Here is a 19,680-nt window from a genome sequence, read left to right as displayed (position 1 = left end):
ATTTGAGGCTCCATGAGGAGCTGGGGGTAGAGGGGGGCTGTTCTTCCTTTCCCAGCTAGCTTCCTCTTCTGTCAGGTCCAGCCCATCCCTGGGGGTGCCCCTGCACACGTGTGTGTATACAGATGTGTGTGAATGTGCATGGGGAGGTGGTGGGGGGGGAAAACGACATATGCTGCCATGAATGCCAACACATGGGGTCCCTGTGGCTCATGACAGGTGCCTGTCAGAAAAGGTCAGAGAAGGCCCCGGTTTCCCAGGCTGCCTTCTTTGTTCTCTGCCAATAGCCCAGAGGAATACATTAAGGAAAAGAACAAAGAGAGAAGGGGGAAAGGAAGAGAAAAGGAGGGGCTGGGAAGGACAGAGGGGGGCCAAATGCCTATTCCCCCTGGGGCCTTGGATGCTGAGACTGGGCATGGAGGAAGAGCTGACGATTACCAAATGATGATCCTCCTCTACCTCTCTGCTCACCCCTGCAAGCCTAAGGAACCCCAGACAAAAGGTCACTCCTACCTCCCGCCCCTCCCACTGGGCATCTGCAGGGGAGTGCAGTCATTGGCCATGGGGCGGGCTCTATCTGGGAACTAGCCATCTGTCGTGTCTCCCTCAGCTGGCTTTGGATCCAGAGGGGGGCAGGAGGATGCAGAGGCAGCCAGCACGGAGGGGGTGGCAGGTGTTTCTCCATCTCCATGGGGATCTTGTCTCTCAGAGATGTCCCAGCCTGGATTCCGCTCTGGCACTTGGCTCATCCCCTCAGCCCCGGTGTACCAGAATGCCACACAATGCCACACATGCTATGTCCAACGAATCGTAGCCTACCTGGTAGCCCAAATGATGGGGATGCGGTGAGTGGCGTAGATGGTGAAGGCCAGGGCCCCTGAGAAATGGCAGGCCTCCTGGACCAGATCATGCTTGCGGCTTCCGGGCACGGCCGTCTGGAAGTCTGCATTGAACGTGTTGCAGTACAGCTCCACCAGGTCCAAGATGGCTGCCGTCAGGGCTTCCACAACCTTCTCTGTGAAAGCATGGGATCAAGGGAAACTTGTGAGGTCTCCATGAGCGCCATCATGTTGCCGTGACACTGACCATGGGATAGTTAGGATAGCGGTTCTCTAATGTCAGCTGGTTTCTAATGGTGCTGACAAAACTTGCCCATCTGTGGTGGAGTAGAGAAAAAGCAGGAGCATTTCCTGAGCTTTTCATAAAGTGATTATGGGTTTTAAACATGTTTTTTGTTGTTGTTATTGCTTTGTTTTTTTTACATATGGCTCCTTTTATATGAGTTACTGTTGAAATGTCCTTTCTTTTAGGACATTTGGTAATAAAACTGCCAATTGTTGGGCTGGAGGCATGACTCATGGTACAGTGTCTGGCTAGCAAGTGCAAGGCGCTGAATTCAAAACCCCAGTTATTGCCAAAAGAAAAAAGATCCAGCTGGGTGCTGGTGGCTCATGTCTGTAATCCTAGCTACTCAGGAGGCGGAGACCTAAGAATCATGGTTGGAAGTCAACTTGGGCAGGAAAGTCCATGAGACTTTTTACCTCTAATAAACTACTCAGAAAAAGATCAAAGTGGCGCTGTGGTTCAAGTAGTAGAGGACTAGCCTTGAACAAAAGAAACCCAAGGACAGCACCCAGACCCTGAGGTTCAATCCCTAGGGCTAGCAAAGAAAGAAAAAGAAAAAGATCCAAAGAGTCCTATCTTGGCAAAGTAAAAAGCTGACAAGGCTGGAACTGGTAGACCGCTTGCCCAGCTTGTGCAAGGTAATGGGTTCCATCCCCAACACACACACACACACACACACACACACACACACACACACACACACACACACACACACACACACACACACACACACACACACACACACACACACACACACACACACACACACACACACACAGAGCTGTCAATTCTATGTTGGCCCCAAACACCTACTGAGGACATTTTATTAGTCTACAATATCCAAAAGACTGGAAACTAAAATAAGAATTTCAGTGAAAGAGGCCTTTGGAACAAACTTAAAGAAAAGAGGATCCATATGAGATGCTGGTGGCTCATGCCTGTAATCCTAGCTTTCTAGGAAGCTGAGATCTGAGGATACCAATTCAGAGCCAGTCCAGGCAAATCCAGAAGAGTCTCAGCTCCAAGTAACTAGTGAAAAGCCAGAAGTAGAGGCATGGCTCAGGTGTTAAAACACAAGCCTTGATGGGAAAGGTCAGCAGGAGGGCAAAGCCCTGAGTTCAACAAGCCCCAGGACCATCACACACACACACACACACACACACACACACAATGAAGAAATCCTCATGAGAAATTCCCTCTCTCAGTTTCCCAATGCCCATTCAGAAAGTGAGGGTTGTATGTTGCTGGGAGATAAATCACAACCAGCACAAGTATAGCTCTGCCATGCGGATGGAAAGGCCAGCTCTGCCTCACCGCCCGCTACCTCGCCTCCCTCTTCAGGGACACCATAAAGTACTGACTAGCAAGAAGAATGAGAAAATAATCTGTGGAAAGAAATGTGGGCTCCAGCTGTGTCCACACCTCATAAGAAAACACAGACACAAAGACACAGATACACACATAGACGGACACACACACACACACACACACACACACACACACACACACACACACACACACACACACACACACACACACACACACACACACACACACACACACACACACACACACACACACACACACACACACACACACACACACACACGGGCAAATCCAGGAAAGGCATCTGGACCAAGAACTGCCCCTCCCAGACAAAGAAGGAGAGCCATTTCCTTACCTCGGTTTTTCCTCACAGCCAAAACGCTGGGATCCTGTTGGGGAATAAAAAGAGGGAGTGAGTTCCAAGAGACACAGCCTTTTCCATCACAGCTGGAGGAAGGCTTTTTCACAGCTGTATTCATCTGGGTCAGACTGGGCTGAAATGTGAGGAGCAGAGATTCCCCAGGGAGGGGGGACAATGGTTTCCACCAGAGCTGCGTGATGGACAGAGTGGACTGCTGGGATTAAAAACTGTCTCATACACTCTAATGCAAAAGTCCACCCCTCGAGTCCCTTAACTGAGGACCACGGGGCTACGGTTGCTGGTCCTGTTCCCAATAGAGGGTCTCTGAGCTGAAGGCGGGGGAGTGGAGAGGGAAAAGTGGAGATTTTCCTGGTTTGGTTCTTCAGGCTGATGGACAAGCCAACTGTCAAACAATGCTTTGGTGGTCACCAATAAAGCCCTTCCAGCCCAGGCTCACCCAGTCAATCTAGGGGGTAGACCCCAGCCCATCCTTATTCTCAGTAAGAGGGGACACACATGGCATCCAGTTTCTCAGGAAATTCTGTTTGAAATGCTTCCACATAAAAGATGGAGCCTTTTAGCGTGTGAACTTCCCATCACTCAGCAAATAGCAGCCCGGTGCCCTGCGGCCACTCCCCTTCCCCAGGTTAACACCTGAGCCCTTTACCTTCTGGATTTTAGGCTGCATGCGCGAAGGGCAGGGGGGCAGCTGGTTGAGAGCGCTGGTGATCTCTGGGGTTTCCACTGCAGCAAGGGCATTGCAGATGGCCTTCACAGACTGGACCACCCTGTCCGCCTTCAGCGGGAAGTCCTCCTGTGGGAGGCCATGCAGGGAGGCTGGCTCAATTCTATGCTATTGACCCTCAACCTTCCAATCTTTAAAAGAAGGAGTCGAGAAGGGTAGGGACTGAAGACTAAAGAGGAACTGTAGAGCTCATACTTTTTTCTTTCTTTTTTTGGTGCTGGGGCTTGAACTCAGAGCCTAGACACTGACCCTTAGCTTTACAGAGCAAGGCTGGTGCTGTACCACTTCAGCCACAGCTCCACTTCTGGATTTTGGCAATAAATCACTTGGATTTGTCTGCCCAGGCTGGCTCTGAACTGCCATCCTCAAATCTCAAACCTCTTGAGTAGCTAGGATGACAGGTGTGGGCCACTAGTGCCCAGGCTATATTTACTTTCAAATACCCTTCCTCAGCAAACAGCAACTCACCCTGAATTTAAAAGGGCCACACCCATCTTTCCCATTCTCTCAGCCATTGCCCCCTTACACCACCTCAGTCAGCAATAGTTTATACACTTCTACACATGCAGGTTTTCCCCAGAGGCCTATAGTTTAAGAAAAGCAATCTAAGCTGGGCACTGGTGGCTCACACCTGTAATCCTAGCTACTCAGGAGGCTGAGATCCGAGGATCACGGTTCAAAGCCAGCCCGGGCAGGAAAGTCCATGAAACCCTTATTTCCAATAAACCACCAGAAAACCGGAAGTGGCGCTATAGTTCAAGTGGTAGAGCGCTAGCCTTGAGCTGAAGAGCTGAGGGACAGCGCTCAGGCCCAGAGTTCAAGGCCCACGACCGAACAAAAAAAAAAAAAAAAGGAATCTAAGCTAGGAGCTGGTATCTTATGCCTATAATCCTAGCTACTCAGGAGGCTGAGATCTGAGGATCATGGATTGCAGTCTGCCATGGCAGAAAAGTCCATGAGACTCTTATCTCCAATTAATTAACAAAACTCCAAAAGTGGATGTATGGCTCAAGTAGCAAAGTACCAGCCTTGGGGGGCAAAGCCAAGTGAGAGTATGGCCCTGAATTCAAGCCCCAGTACTGGTGCATGTGCACACACATTCATGCACGCGCGCGCGCACACACACACACACACACACACACACACACACACACACACACACACACACACACACACACACACACACACACACACACACACACACACACACACACACACACACACACACACACACACACACACACACACACACACCAATCCTTAAGGACCAAGAACTAGGCTAGAAAGAGACTATGCTAAGGCCTTACTTGCCCACTCAGACTTACTCCTCATGACCTCTTCACTTCATGACCTTCACACTTTTGAGGCCAGTCCCAATCAATTTCATATTCATGCTGTCCTCTCCCTTCCCCTCTGTACTTTGGCTCCTGTGGTTTTCTCATCTAGAATCTGCTGTCCTATCTGATCCTGATTGCCTGTGTCAATTTAAAGCAGGGACCAGGCAAAATCGTACCTTTCACAAAGCTTTCTCCCATCCCTGCCAGTGTCCCTCTAGCTTTCTCCAGGAGCCCTTCATTAACTTATTGCCATCCTCTCGTAGCTAATCGTAGTAGATTACTGTTTCACCTCTTTAAGCTCCACATGGGCTAAGACAATTCTTACACTGCAGCTGCCAGCACAGACTCCATGGTCAGAGAGTCCTCTCCTTGTTACTGTGCATGTTCAAGCAGAGGCCACTAGATAAGGGATCCTGGTAGTGGGCAGAACACGAGTACAGAAGCTGGGGAGACAGCTCCAGGCCCCTTAGCATGGACATGCCCTACTTCAGAAATGGGTGGGCTTCGTGACCTACATGTTCTCCAGAGGAACAGACTCCTTTCTACATACTGGCTGCTCCACAGCCAGTTGTTCTGAGTTAGGGGGATAGAGAGTCCTCTACCGACTGGTGCTCAGGTCTACCTAGACCCCTCATGGTGCTGGATGATCCCAGGAAGCTTGAAGAAGAGAAAGGAACCTTCCAGAAGCTCCTGCCTGGCCGGCCCCATTATTTATACTCACATCAGCCAGAAGAAAGGCATCCACCTCATTGTGGTAAGTGTCGAACAGAAGACTCAGGGCCTGCCTGGGAAGTGGGGGGAGGGGAGAAATCACAGGGGAGGTCACAAAAGACCCAGTGCCCAGGGAGAGCCATCTTCTTCTGCCCCCCTCTCCTTTGTTTAGGGATCAGGTTTTGATTGCAAGGGGTTACCACTCTTCCCATGCCCCTTGAAGGTGGAAGAAAGCAGCCTTCCTGCTTCACCACCCCTTGCTTAGAGAAGGTCAGCTACATACTAGAGGAAAGAGGTAAGGCACAGGACTGAGAATGTGGCTTAGCAGAGTGTTTGCCTACCATGCATGAAGCCCTAGGTTTGATTCCTCAGTACCACATACACAGAGAAAGCCGGAAGTGGTGCTGTGGCTCAAGTGGTAGAGCGCTAGCCTTGAGCACAGACTCAGGGACAGTGCCCAGGCCCTGAGTTCAAGTCCCAGGCCTGGCAAAAAAAAAAAGGGGGGGAGGGGCAGGGGTAAAGCATATTCTACAGTGAGGATTCTCTCTCTAGATTCTGTGGTCCAACCTTGGACACCTGCAAACATCTCTCATTTGTGCAGTAAGTGCTGTCTCACACCTCCTGTTTGGACCACAGCCCCCGCTCTCACCTGCTGATGGTCTGCTTGACTGGCCTCTCTTGCAGATGGATGAGGTAGTTCAAGGTGGAGGGGCTCTGATCATCATTCACCTGTGTGAGCAGGAGCAGGACTCGGTTGAGGCACGATGGTACCTTACTCATAGTCTCGTACTCCCATTCCCACCCAACTGTCACCCAAGAATGTCCCATGTTGCCCTCTGCCCATTCCAGCTCTCTGAAATCACCCCTCACACGAACCGTCCTGGCTAGGTCACTGCGCACAGCCTTCTGCTCCATCAGCTGTAGTCGGATGTCAACGTCAAACTTGCGGCAATATTGGATATACTCATGGCTGCCCAAGGCATGCTTGCTGGTAGGGTAGAGAGACAAGATCATTAGCTTCAGTGAGAAGAGAGATGCATTTTGGCCTTGAAGAGAAAGAGAGATGTATCTTGGCCTTGAAGAGAAAGAACTAGGTGGAGGGGGTGGGGTAGGATCTACGTTGTAGCCTCTATTCTTGGATTCCTAGAAAATGTCATGGTGAACTTAGGGGAAAGCATAAAAGCCATCTATAACACTCAGCCCTTGTGCAGCACAAATATTGACTCTTCCAGGTATTTATTACCTGCGTGGTTATCACTGCTTCATTCCCAGGGTAGAAACTGCCACAGTAGGCCGGGCACTGGTGGCTCACGCCTGTAATCCTAGCTACTCAGGAGGCTGAGATCTGAGGATCGCGGTTCAAAGCCAGCCCGGGCAGGAGAGACCGTGAGACTCCTATCTCCAATAAACCACCAGAAAACCGGAAGTGGTAGAGCACTCGCCTTGAGCTGAAGAGCTGAGGGACAGCGCCCAGGCCCAAAGTTCAAGCCCCACGACCGACAAAAAAAAGAAAAAAGAAACTGCCACAGTAGGAATTGTAAAGTGGAGAACAGAACAGAGGATGTCCACAAGAAGTTGTTTAAGTCCTACTCTCTTAGTTTCAGTGTAGGAGACAACCCAGAACAGACTTGCTGGGAGTTCTTCCCAGCTCTGGTGTTGCCACCCACTTTCCACATGACCAACTAGAGTACTGAGATCCTGAGACTCCAGACCTGCTATCCCCATCCAAACTCTGTCTCTCCTTCCTGAATGTACATTGCTTGTTTGGGAATCACCCACAAGTTTCTACAGACCTCATAGGAGTTATGCACTATCCCTACAACTAGCACCTACAGGAGAGAACTTTGCAATTCTCAGAACAGGAACAAGGGAGTCCCTCCAGCCTCTCTTCCACTTGTATCACCATCCAGCCTCTCTTCCACTTTGCATCACACCTCAATCAGAAACCCAAGAGAAGGGACAAAGGGAGTTCCCCCTATATGCCAGCACAGTGGGCTTGGGGCAGGTCCAGCAGCTGGGTAACAGAAGCCGGAAACAGACTTCCTTCCTTAGCAGAGCGGGGAGTCCAGGACAGAAATGGAGAGGAGGGGAGAGGAACAAGCAAGAGGGGGATGTGTGGAAGCCAGAGAAGGTACAAGTTCTAAGGCTAGCCCAGACCCTTTGGGGACTACACCTCCAATCTGACACCTGACTTGCTATGATTGAAGTGTTACCAAAACACTGGAGAAGCTGGGCGGAAGGAAGGAAGAATGTGGTGCTAGTGGGGGAGGTGGCAGGAAACCCAACCCTCCCCTAAGACTCTCTCAAGGTTCTTATCTGAGAGCAGCCTACATCCTAGACCAACACCTCCCCTCCATATCAGCCCCTCTGGTCAGGCAGGGGTAGGAATCCTAAGGGCTCCCTAGGGAACTAGCAGTCTTCTGGAATCTTCCTCCCATCCCAGTCCTCCTCCCACACACAGAAGGCCCTCTCCACAAGGAAACAGGACTAGACTTTTAAGTAGAATGGGCAGGGGTCCTGGACCAGGATCATGGCCACAGGCCCCCCCAGGAGTTTGCTTGACTTTCTCTTTGGATGGCATGACCTGGGGACCATGAGCCCTGTCCCACCTCACTGGAATATTCCATATGGGCCTTGGCAGGAAGGTGGAACCAGACAGCTCCTCCCACCTCTGAACTCCAGGGCTCCTGGACTAGAGCTGCTGTCGAGATGCAGCATCTGTATAATGCTGAGTCCTTTCTCAGGGCTGCCCCTCCCTTGCTGCTATTCACCACTGATCATTGGGTCCTTTTCATGTTCATCTATCTACTTCTTTTTTCCTTTTGTGCTAGTGGTGTTTGAACCTCATACTCTCACTTGGCATTTTTTTTTCTCAAGAACGGCACTTAGCCACTTGAGCCATACCATTAGTAGCTTTGGGGCAGTTAATGGGAGATAAGAGTCTCACAGATTTTCCTGCCCAGGCTGGCTTCCAACTTCAATCTTCAGATCTTAGTTCCCCTTACAGCTAGGATTACAGCTATGAGCCACCTGCACCTGGCATATCTGTTTTTCTACCAGAGCCTCACCCATGCTTGGCCTCACCTCCACCACTACATACCCAAACTAAACCCTTACTTCCTTCTAGCAGCCAGCAGCAAGCTGCCCAAGGCTCTTACTGACAGGAAACTCTGAATCTAGGACCCCATTCTACTTCCCTATGGGGAGCAAAGACACAAGCAAGTACTGCATGGGGCATATTTGAAGGTCTCCTGGTGTTGTGCAATGTAGGTCCCGTCCTTCCCTTTCCAGATGAGAATCTGGAGACTGGGGAAAAAAAGTGTGTGTGTGTGTGTGTGTGTGTGTGTGTGTGCGCGTGCATGCGTGTGTGTGTGTGTGTGTCCCTAAGGTTGAAGAAACCAGCCAAAAAATGAGTCTTCAATCCTCACTGCCAATTCTGTGCTCTAGCCATGAGCAACCATCTTTGTAACTAGATTACAGGTGAGAGAGAAAGGGTGTGGTGGCACTTAGCAGGCATTGCTAAGAAAGTAGGCATAGGCCTCCCTTTCCCCTACTCCAGGCGGCCAGAAATGGAAGGCAGAAGCCAACTGGATGCCAGAGGTTGGAAAGCAAATCTCCACATCTGTCTGCTACCACCAGGCTGTGTACTCCCTGAGGGGTGGGAACCTTACCCAGCCTCCCCTTCATCACCCCAGTCCTCCAGAGCTTTAGGGCAGTGGAAAGGGGGTTGTTTCAGCCTGTCCACATCATACTTTCCAGGGAGGACACCTTCTGCAAAGGGTCCTGGCTGGAGCGGAGCTGGAAGCCAGCCTGTGGGAGAAGGAAAACCAGCTGCGTAGGCCAGAGTAAGGGAAAAGGCGTGCTGGCACAGGAACTGGGTAGAGAGAACAATTGTATTTTCTCCTCTAGGTTCACAAGGACACCTCTGCCCAGTTCTATGTATCCAGCCACGTATCCTCTGAAGCAGGAGCGACACCACTCAGGCTTCCCTAGGCCTTGTCTCCTAAGCAAACAGAAGTCTGCGTACATAGGACCTCGTCTTTGCCTGGTGCCAGCTCCAAGCTCTTTCCACAGCAGCTTTGGCTCAGGATCCAGCCAAACTTGCTGGAAGACGGAGCTCCTTGAAGAAGCGTGTCGTGGCCGAGAGTGTGCCCAGAAAAGCGGGAGTCCTCATTGCAAAGTGGGGCAGAGCTGCCAGTCCTGTGTTCCCAAGCCCCTCATGATTCTACCGTCCAGAAGGCAGGTGCTGCCTCCACCCCCACCTTTCCCATCTGTCCTCCCCTCCTCCCCCACCACGTCCACTTACTTCTGTAGAAACTCCTCCAGCCCACAGGGCTTGAGCACAAAGTCCCCCACGTCCACTCCCCTCAGTTCGTCATGGGTGTAGCACAGGGTCTGGTAGATGAGCAGGTCGACGGTGGAGGAACCTACAAGTGGGTGGGTCAAGGCGAGTAGGCAGGCGCAGCTCCATCTCCCCACTCAATCTGCCATCCCCAGCCAAGCGGTCCCCTGCACCTTCACTGACCAGATAAAGTTGGCAAGCAAATAGCCTTAGGACCGGGGGAAAATGATGGCGAACATACAAAGCTGGTCCTAGACCCTGACCCCAAAAGGAACTTTCCCTCTGCCCATCTGGGCTACAAGGTGAGCTTCAGTCCCCTGCCTCTGGCCCAAGGGGTGCTCATGCCCCCTCCGCAACTAACTTACAATTGCAGGTAAAAGTGAGAGGCTCCCGAATGCTATCACACAGCACAGTGACCTTCAGGTTGACCTCATCGCCAAGGTGCTCTGGGCTTGGGGTGACAGCACTCCAGACATAGCCGGTGAGGGAGTAGTCCTGGATGTCACAGCCCAGTCGAAGGCTGTGCCGGAAGAAAGGAAGAAGGACCCAGAGGTCTTCAGGGACCCACCTTCCTGGACACCCAAGTGTCCCTCTGTCCCCACACAGCTCAGCCCTCCAGGTCTACAGGCTAGGCTGGGGGCAGCGGGGAGGTAGCTCTGGGAAAATGTGTTTTTCCATCCCTGCTGCAGTTATAAAATGCTTCCCACAGTGGAAGAGTAGAGAGTTCCAAAATGACAAAGCTTTCCAGGCGCCGCTTAACAGAAAATTTTTATGAATTCATTTCCTTTCTCTTTTAATTCAAGAAAGCTAGAACTTATCTCCATCTGGGGTATATTTGCTCCGAAGGACAACTGAGATCCAGAGTCTAAAGTGCTGAGGATAACTGTTCAATCAAGGTTTCATGAATTTTAGTAACAATGTGTAATATTGGGGGTGGGTTGGTACTAGGGCTTGAACTCAAGGCCCAATTTGTCTGACCAGGCTGGCTTCAAACCAGGATCCTCAGTTCTCAGCTTCCTGAGTAGTTGGATTATAAGAGTGAGCTACTAGCACCTGGCAAGTATGTGCAACTTTTAAGATATATGTATTTTTTGGGGGGTAGAAGGTCAGTTGTCAGGCTTGAACTCTGGCCCTGGGTGCTGACCCTGAGCTCTTCAGTTCAAGGCAAGCACTCTACCACTTGAGCTACAGTGCCACTTCTTATTTTCTGGTGGTTTATTGTAGATAAGAGTCTCATAGACTCTCCTGCCAGGGCCGGTTTCAAACCATGATCCTCAGATGTCAGCCTCCTGAGTAGCTAGGATTACAGGTGTGAGCCACTGGCGCCTGGCAACCAGCTTCTGTTTGAGGTTAATTTAATATGGCTCTTCTTCCTTCCTAAAGAAACATCACAGATAGGCAACCCTCCTCCCCACCTCCACAATTCTCCCAAGCCCCCAGGCCCATTTTTTTTTTTAACTCTTACATATCCAGCATGTGGCAAAATGCAGCAACTTCTTCATCTCGCTCTTCTGAGACCTCAAACAACTCATGGCTATGGATGACAGTGTGAGGCCGGGAACCCACCTGTAAGGGAGGAGTGGCCAACTCAATGCCTTTTCGTATAGCAGCCCTTCCCTGAAGGCCCTCCCAGCTTTAAACCCAAACTCGAGGTGTAAAGACTTTCTGGCTCCTCAGCTCCATAAAAAGAGCACAAGAAAGGATGAGAAAACTGGAACTCTGTCTTAGGAAGCCAAAAGTCAAGGCAGAAAAAAAACACAGAGTTGAATCTCAGGCTAAGGACGAAAGCTGGGGAGCAGGGGACCAGAGTCACAGAACCCACTCTGTGAGGGGAAGTATCTAACCAGCCCAGGGTTGCCAGTCAGGCAGCACATGGCACTGTGGGCCACAGCAGGACGGCCTCTAAGGGGCTCAGTTGGCGAGCCGAGAAAGGCAGCTCTAGGCCTTCTAGGCCAAGCAGATGGGTAACCTAAATGGTCCTTGGGGAAGCTTCACCCTTGAGCAAAAGCCTCAAGGACTGGAGAGAGAGAGAGAAAGAGAGAGAGAGAGAGAGAGAGAGAGAGAGAGAAGAGAGAGAGAGAGAGAGAGAAACCCTTCAATAGGGGCAATGACTCAGAAACATGTGTCTTCTCGTAAGTGCTATTTGAGGAAGAAAGTGTTCAAGCGGCAGTCTGGGCAGGAGAGAACCTGGTACAAGGTTTGGCTCCTCCAGGCTCCGGGGCGGATAGAATGGCAGGCACCTTGCCCTGCCTGGTCCCACACTTCCTCTCCCAGAACCTATTCATAAGTATGGAGTCAGGATTCTCAGACAAGGCCCCAAACTGCGTCTCATCCCAGAGCTGCTATCCTAATCACACAGTAGCGGCCCTAAAGAAGCCCTTAAATGCACCCTAGGGAGAAGCAAGTGTGATGAGGCTGAGGGGGGAGTGGAGGCCCACAGGTTGTGGCTCACAGGCCCGCCCAGGGGAGCCACACAGGAAATGAGGGTTCTGCTCCATGGAGTCACAGCCTATCTCCCCTAAAGGCAGGGGGTTCGAACAGCTGCTTCCAGAGGGATCCCATCCCCATGCTTGCTTCCTCCCTCACACTCCTGGGTGTGTGTGGGGGCACATGGAGGGGCTGGGAGGACAGCCGTGGGGGCAGTTGGCATGTGAGTCTCTGGCTCTGCCAAGCGTGCCTGTGCCCCAGTCAAAACAATAGTACCACTGTCAGCAATTAACCCGAGAGAGAGAGAAAGAGAGAAAGAGAGAGAGAGAGAGAGAGAGAGGGGGGGGGGAGGACAGAGGAAAAGCAAGAGAGGCAGAGAGAAAAGAATAGCCACTGAAGGCTATATCATGCCCTTTCTGTACCACTCACTGGCACTGTAAGAAAACAAAAGCCACTTACGTTTGCCCGGCTGGCAGGCCCTGGTTGCATCTCCTGATGCTTGTTGGGGGGGTCTGCCAGGCAGTGGCTGGCAGCGGGGGTAACAGGCTGGCATCTGGAACCAGCCATTTCCAGAGATGGCTCAGCAGGCCTGGGATTAGGAAGGTCCCTCTGGCGGCAAGCCCGGCGAAGGCGGGGTGGGGGGATAGGCCGGGGTCCCAAGGGGTCCCCCCTCCTAGTGGGCTGAGCCCTTATATTAGGCTGAGGAGGGGAAGACCAAGGCCGCATTTCCCTCCCCCCTGCTCAGAACTGGCAAAAGGTTTTTGCTTTGCCCTCACTTCTTCAAGGAGACTCAGGGACCAGGTTCTCTCTGGGAAAACTAATGACACACAGGATGGGGGGGAGGGGGGAGGGGAGGGAGAAAGCGGGAGGCAAGGGAGAAGACAGAGGTGACTACCTACCAGGGTGGCCTGACTCAGTGAGCAAGCCCAGCTCTGGGTGAGGAGCTCAGCCAGGAACAGGATTCTCCCAGTCCCTATAAATAGCAGAACAGCTCCACCTCTCAAAGCAGGCCCTTTAAAAAGCCCTGAGGCTTGGAGCTCTGGCTCATCCCAGTCTCATTCTGCTTTTGTACAGGACCAGCAGAAGCAGGAAGGACTGGGTAGCTCTTTGGAGTTGGGATGGATCCCAAAGGCTAGACAGACACAAGGCAGGAAAGCCCGGTGTCCCTCAGACAATGGCTAACGAGGAAACGGGTACAGTGAGGTAGACCAAGAAGCTGCCAGCTGCCACAGACGCTGTCAACTCTGGAGCCAGAGGACACACAAAGTCACAAAGTGGCCTTTAGCTCCCACCCACCCACAGAGATGCTGCAGGTGCTACGGAGCTCGCCTGGAATGAAGTGTAAACATGGTTCTACTTTTCCCTGCACACTGATATGATTCAAACTACTATTGTTGTTGTCCAGTTTCTCTAAATATCGCCAACCGACAAAGAGCAGGCAGCTATGCAAAAGCTCTACCATGCAACTGCGCTTACCGACTCTGAACTACACTTAAACAGGGTTAAGATAGTAAACCTCTGTGAGGTGTATTTATCACCATAAACATGGGGAGGAAGGGAGAGAGGAGGAGGGCAAGAGAGAAGGGACCTTTGGAACAGTAAGACCAGGGCTGAGTGCCAGCTCTGCCTTTTCTTGCTGTGTGTGGCTTGGGACTCTCAGGCAGGGTTGTTGTGGAGATCTGGACTGGAGTCTGGTATGCAATGAGCAAGCACTGAACGAGTGACTAGTCCTGAACGCTCTTCACCCCCAGGCAGCGCCTTGGCAGACAGGGCTTCAGGAACCGGAAGCGACTTGCTCAAATCCCCAGGGCCATTCAGTTAGTTACACTCGATGCTGAGTTCCCTAGCTTCTGACACTCCTTCCATCAGAAAGCTTCCAAACTGAGCTTCCAACTGAGCTTCCAAAAATGCTACCCCTAGAAGTGCACTTTGGGCCACGATATGTGAAACTTGACCCCGGAAAATAGTCACGCGTTTCTAGAGTCCCTCCCCCTAACTTCTATAACCAAGCCTATCCCCCAGCAAGGATCCAGAGTCCCAATGGCAGAACTAGAAGGGAGGACCAAAGGGGGGCAGGTTAGAACTTGGAATGGCAAAGGGGGTCTGGTCCTTGTCCCTAAAGGATTCAGGGAAGGGAGAGCGACAGAAAAGGCACACTGAGATCCTTACTGGAGCAGCTGAAATCCGGCGGTTCTTGCCAGGAGTCATATTCTTTCTGTTGGCATAGCGGGAGGCATAGGTTCGTGGGGGCACCTGAGGGGGCATGGTCTTGCTCCGAGCCACAGGTTTCCCAGGGGTGTCTTTGCTGAAATCCAGCGGTCCTCGGCCTTCCTTCCAGCCCCGGGTGGCATCCCACATCATCTCCGCATCGTAGGTGGACTTCAGGTTGAGCCTTGTAATTGCATCGCTGATGCCATCATAGTCCCTAGACCCTAGCAGGTGTCCCTGACCCCCGTCCCCCCGCAGCTCTCCCTCTTCTAGGATCTGCTGCTCCAAAATTTTGCCCGGAAGTGGTTCGACTAGAGAAAAAGTGTTGATGTCATTGGGCTGAGAGCTTTTAGAGGATGACGAGGGAGAGCCTTTTCTGGGAGGAAGGGGAGGGGTATCCCAGATAGAGACTCGCGGAGGCAAAGGAGGTGGGGATAGTTTCTTACAAGAGCCATCTTTGTCCCCTGGTCCGGGGGACAAAGAAAGTCCCTCATCTGAACCATCAAAAATGTAGAGATAATCTCCAGACAGGGAACCTTTGGGCCAGGGCCCTGGGCCAGGCTGGGAGCCCTGGGAGGTAGAGTGGTTGGGTGGCTCTTCCTGTGGGGAGATGGAGTTGTAATTGAGGGTAGGATCCGAGCCAGAGAGACCGCGCAAGAGCTTGAGGTCCTTCCGCCTTCCTGATGGCTTGCTGTAGAAGTCCAAGGCAGGCTCATCCCAGCTGATGAGGGACGGCTCTGTGTTCTGCTTGGCCCGGCTCTCCTCCTTGTCATGTCGGAGCCGGGACAGGGCATCATACTCCATTTGGAGGGCTTCGGCCATGGCCAGCTCTTTGCGGCTGATGCCCACCGACTCCAGGGACTCCCAGTGTTCCCCATTGCCCTGATTCGAAGACATGGTGAGGATGGGAACACAAAAGACAGGGAAGCCTTTTACTTCCTGCCAGTGGCAGGCCTGGAGCCCTGGGGCATGGTGTCTGGACACCTGCAGGCAAGAAGTGAAAGAAGAAAAAAAAGCCATTCAGTTACAAGAAGAGACTGCTCAATGATGTAATGTATGTGACAAAATTTAGGCCAGTGAGTGTTTCTTCAGTGTCCGTAACAAGAAGGAAAAGAATCCAGAAAGATGGAGAAAATAAAAGATACCGGCACAGCTTTATTTTTGACATTCATCCACCCGTCTATTCATTATACGCCTCTCCATCGCTGGTCCTACCTCCCATCCTCCTCTCTTTTCTATCTGCCCAAGGAAAGAGAGGATCCCATGCTATCCACCAAGAGGAAAAGGTAGAAGTGAGGGCTGTTCAGTTAGATTAAAGAGGACAGCTGTCTAGGGCTGAGGATGGAGCTGACAGGATGCTTGCCTAGCAAGTATGAGGCCTTGGGTTTCCATCTTGGGCAAACACACGCAAACACACACATACACACACCTCTAAATTATTGCCAGGTGCTGGTGGCTCATATCTATAATCCTAGCTACTCAGGAAAGTCTGTGAGACTCTTATCTTCAATTAACCACCAGAAACTCGAAAGTGGATCTGTGGCTCAAAGAAGCAGAGTGCTAGCCTTGAACAAAAGAGCTAAGGGACAAAGCACGGGCCCTAAGTTCAAGCCCCAAGACAAAAAAAAAATTGGTGGTGGTGGTGGTGGTATGTGTGTGGTGTAATAACTAGGGTTTGAATTCAAGATCTTGTACTCACTCATGGACTTTACTGCAAGGACTGTCTTTAACCGGACATCCTCTGAATCTCAGCTTCCTGAGTAGGTAAGATTACAGGTATGACCCACCAGTGTCTGGCTTGTTTGTTTGTTTGTTAAAGAGCACAGTTCTCATGCTCTGCTAATGGGAATATAAACCATACAACCACCTTGTGGCTGGCTACTTAGGCAGCCTCTTAAAAAGGTAAATACTCTTACACAGGATTTAACTATCCTACTAATACCCAAGAAAACTTCTCAGTTCTTCAGCTCAAGGCTAGTACTCTACCAATTTAGCCACAGCACCACTTCTGATTTTCTGGTGGTTAATTGGAGATAGGAGTCTCACGGAGCCAGGTGCTGGTGGCTCACACCTGTAATTCTAGGGGCTGGGAAGGTGGCTCAGTGATAGAGCACTTGTCTTGCATCCATGAGGCCCTGGGTTCGATTCCTCAGCCCCACATAAGCAAAAAGGAAAAAAAAGCCGGAAGTAGGTCACGACCGGACCAAAAAAAAAAACAAAACAAAACACCTGTAATTCTAGCTACTTAGGAAGCTGAGATCTGAGGATCGAGGTTCAAAGCCAGCCTGGGACAAAAGTCCATGAGACTCTTTTTTTTTTTTTGGGGGGGGGGGTCTGGTTGTGGGGCCTGAACTCTGGGCCAGGGCGCTGTCCCTCAGCTCTTCAGCTCAAGGCTAGCACTCTACCACTTGAGCCACAGTGCCACTTCCGGCTTTTTGCTTATGTGGTGCTGAGGAATCGAACCCAGGGCCTCATGCATGCAAGGCAAGCGCTCTACCACTGAGTTATCTTCCCAGCCCCTCCATGAGACTCTTATCTCCAATAAACCACTCAGATAACTGGAATTGGAACTGTGGCTCAAGTGGTAGAGTGCCAGCCTTGAGCTGAGGGACAGTGCCTAGGGCCAGAGTTCAAGCCCCACGACTGACAAGAGTCTCACGGACTTTCTTGCCCGGGCTGGCCTTGAACCATGATCCTCAGATCTCAGCCTCCTGAATAGCTAGGATTACAGGTGTGAGCCACCAGCACCTGGCTCCAAGAAAACTTCTGTATCACTCAAACTTTTATACCAATTTATATAAAAGCTTTATTTATAATATCCTCCAATCAGAAATGACTCAAATATCTATTAACAAATGTATAGGTTTCTAAAAAAAAAAAAGGTACATCTACATATCTATTTATTTATTTATTTTTGTCAGTCATGGGGCCTGAAATCTGGGCCTGGGTTCTGTCCCTCAGCTCTTCAGCTCAAGGCTAGTGCTCTACCACTGGAGCCACAGCATCACTTCTGGATTTTTCCGTTTATGTGGTACTGAGGAACCGAACCCAGGGCTTCATATATGCTAGACAAGCACTCTACCACTAAGCCACATTCCCAGCCTCCATTTCTGGCTTTTTTGGTAATTAATTGGAGGTAAGAGTTTCAAAGACATTCTTGCCTGGGCTGGCTTCAAACCATGATCCTCAGATCTCAACCTCCTGAGTAGCTAGGAATACAGGTGTAAACCACTGGCACCCAACTCAATAGATTGTTTTTTTTTGTTTGTTTGTTTTTTTGTCAGTCATGGGGCTTAAACTCTGGGTCTGAGCACTGTCCCTCGGCTCTTCAGCTCAAGGCTAGTGCTCTACCTCTTGAGCCACAACGCCACTTCCGGTTTTCTGAATGGTTTATTGGAGATAAGAGTCTCACAGACTTTCCTGCCCGGGCTGGCTTTGAACCGATATCTTCAGATCTCAACCTCCTGAGTAGCGAGGATTACAGGTCTGGCTTTCGATAGATTCTTTTTTAATTTATTTTTTATTTTTTTATTTTTTTGGGTCCGGTCGTGGGGCCTGAACTCTGGGCCTGGGTGCTGTCCCTCAGCTCTTCAGCTCAAGGCTAGCACTCTACCACTTGAGCCACAGTGCCACTTCCGGCTTTTTGCTTATGTGGTGCTGAGGAATCAAACCCAGGGCCTCGAGCATGCAAGGCAAGTGCTCTACCACTGAGCCACCTTCCCAGCCCTCGATAGATTCTTAAGGGGTAAATTCCATTCCATTCAAAATAGGATGAGAGCTAAGGTACCTTCCCAGAGCCCAGTGTATCTGCCAGACCAAGGCCCGGCCCAAACCATGCATGGCTCAGCAGCTCTGAGAACTAAAGCGCTCAGAATTCCAGTTCTCAAAGAAAGACTGGCTTTAGGCTAGGTATCCACAAAAGCTCTCTGCCCATTTTTGCACCTGCTGAGTTTCTCTGCCCTTCCTTCCCTATGGATTATTTGTGAATACACAGAGGGTCCGAGGGAGTGTTGCTATTTGAAATTCAAAGGAATTGCATGAACAGACGGAGATGTTCAGAACTTGGCCATTCAAAGCTGGAAAACTGGACCCAGGAAAAGATGCCCCTAGTGCTTTGCTAGCAACATGCTCAAAAGTTGCACAGATTGAGACTTCACACATGCTAGGCAAGTACTCTACCACCGAGCTATACTTCAGCCCAATTTAAGATTTCTATATCCAGAAAACGATCCTGTATTTTCAGCCCTGAGCTGAGACAAGCAGTTGAGATTTGCCTTGGGCAGCACTGTGAGATTAACCTAAGGCCAGAAATAGCCTGTATTTAGCCTTACTTTGTTCCAGTTAGTCCCTGGGGAGAACAGAGGTTCCTGCCTCGGGAGAGGCACAATCCTCTCATGCGTGTGTCCTCCCACCCAAGGTTCTCAGGGACTTCCCTTCTCTCTCCATGATCTCAGAGTCCAAATGGCCACCTGCCCCCCAACCCCACCCCTCTTTCCTCCTAACACCCTGTTGGTTACCCATCCAAAAGTTAGAATCCCTGGGGCTGGGAAGGTGGCTTAGTGGTGGAGTGCTTGCTTAGCATGCATGAAGCCCTGGGTTCGATTCCTCAGTACCACATACACAGAAGAAGCCAGAAGTGGTGCTGTGGTTCAAGTAGTAAAGCACTAGCAAAGAGTACAAAGAGGCTCAGGAACAGAACTCAGGCCCTGAGTTCAAGCCCCAGAACTACCACCACACACACACACAAAAATTAGAATCCACTAGAGCCCTCCTTCCCCCTTCCCTGCTTATTTAACCACCAAAGCTAGGCAGTCCTTCTAACCTGTCTGTCTGTCTGTCCTGATCCAAGCCCAAAGCTCTCGGCCTCACCTCCCACCTCCTTCTGACTGAGACAGGTCTCTCTCTCTTCAAGGCTTTTTTTTTTTTTTTGGTTGGTTGGTCCTGGGGCTTGAACTGTAGGCCTGGGTACTGTTCTTGAGCTCTTCACCTCAAGGCTAGGGCTCTACCACTTGAGCTACAGTGCTACTTCCAGTTTTCTGAGTGGTTTATTGGAGATAAGAATCTCACAGACTTGCCGGGCGCTGGTGGCTCACGCCTGTAA

At 50.9% G+C, this 19,680-nt stretch overlaps 1 protein-coding gene across 1 annotated transcript in view; it reads right to left on the bottom strand.

Annotated features, from left to right (window-relative positions):
* Positions 1 to 19,680, bottom strand: part of Pik3c2b (phosphatidylinositol-4-phosphate 3-kinase catalytic subunit type 2 beta) — a 69,585-nt gene that overhangs the window by 33,667 nt on the left and 16,238 nt on the right. The window contains exons 2-11 of the mRNA XM_070041726.1: positions 14,541 to 15,563; positions 11,410 to 11,510; positions 10,310 to 10,464; positions 9,909 to 10,029; positions 6,479 to 6,590; positions 6,252 to 6,331; positions 5,613 to 5,676; positions 3,477 to 3,623; positions 2,804 to 2,837; positions 817 to 1,012 (exon numbers count right to left, since the gene is read on the bottom strand). Of these exons, the coding sequence (XP_069897827.1) occupies positions 817 to 1,012; positions 2,804 to 2,837; positions 3,477 to 3,623; positions 5,613 to 5,676; positions 6,252 to 6,331; positions 6,479 to 6,590; positions 9,909 to 10,029; positions 10,310 to 10,464; positions 11,410 to 11,510; positions 14,541 to 15,476 (1,946 nt within the window). The 5' untranslated portion in view covers positions 15,477 to 15,563. The remainder of the gene's footprint in view (positions 1 to 816; positions 1,013 to 2,803; positions 2,838 to 3,476; positions 3,624 to 5,612; positions 5,677 to 6,251; positions 6,332 to 6,478; positions 6,591 to 9,908; positions 10,030 to 10,309; positions 10,465 to 11,409; positions 11,511 to 14,540; positions 15,564 to 19,680) is intronic.

Source organism: Dipodomys merriami, unplaced genomic scaffold (genome assembly GCF_024711535.1).
Source record: "Dipodomys merriami isolate MVZ:Mamm:240054 unplaced genomic scaffold, mDipMer1.0.p SCAF_31, whole genome shotgun sequence".
NCBI classification, from domain to species: Eukaryota; Metazoa; Chordata; class Mammalia; order Rodentia; family Heteromyidae; genus Dipodomys; species Dipodomys merriami.
The sequence above is the reverse complement of the archived record's forward strand: the minus strand, read 5'-3'. Positions and strand labels throughout refer to the sequence as shown.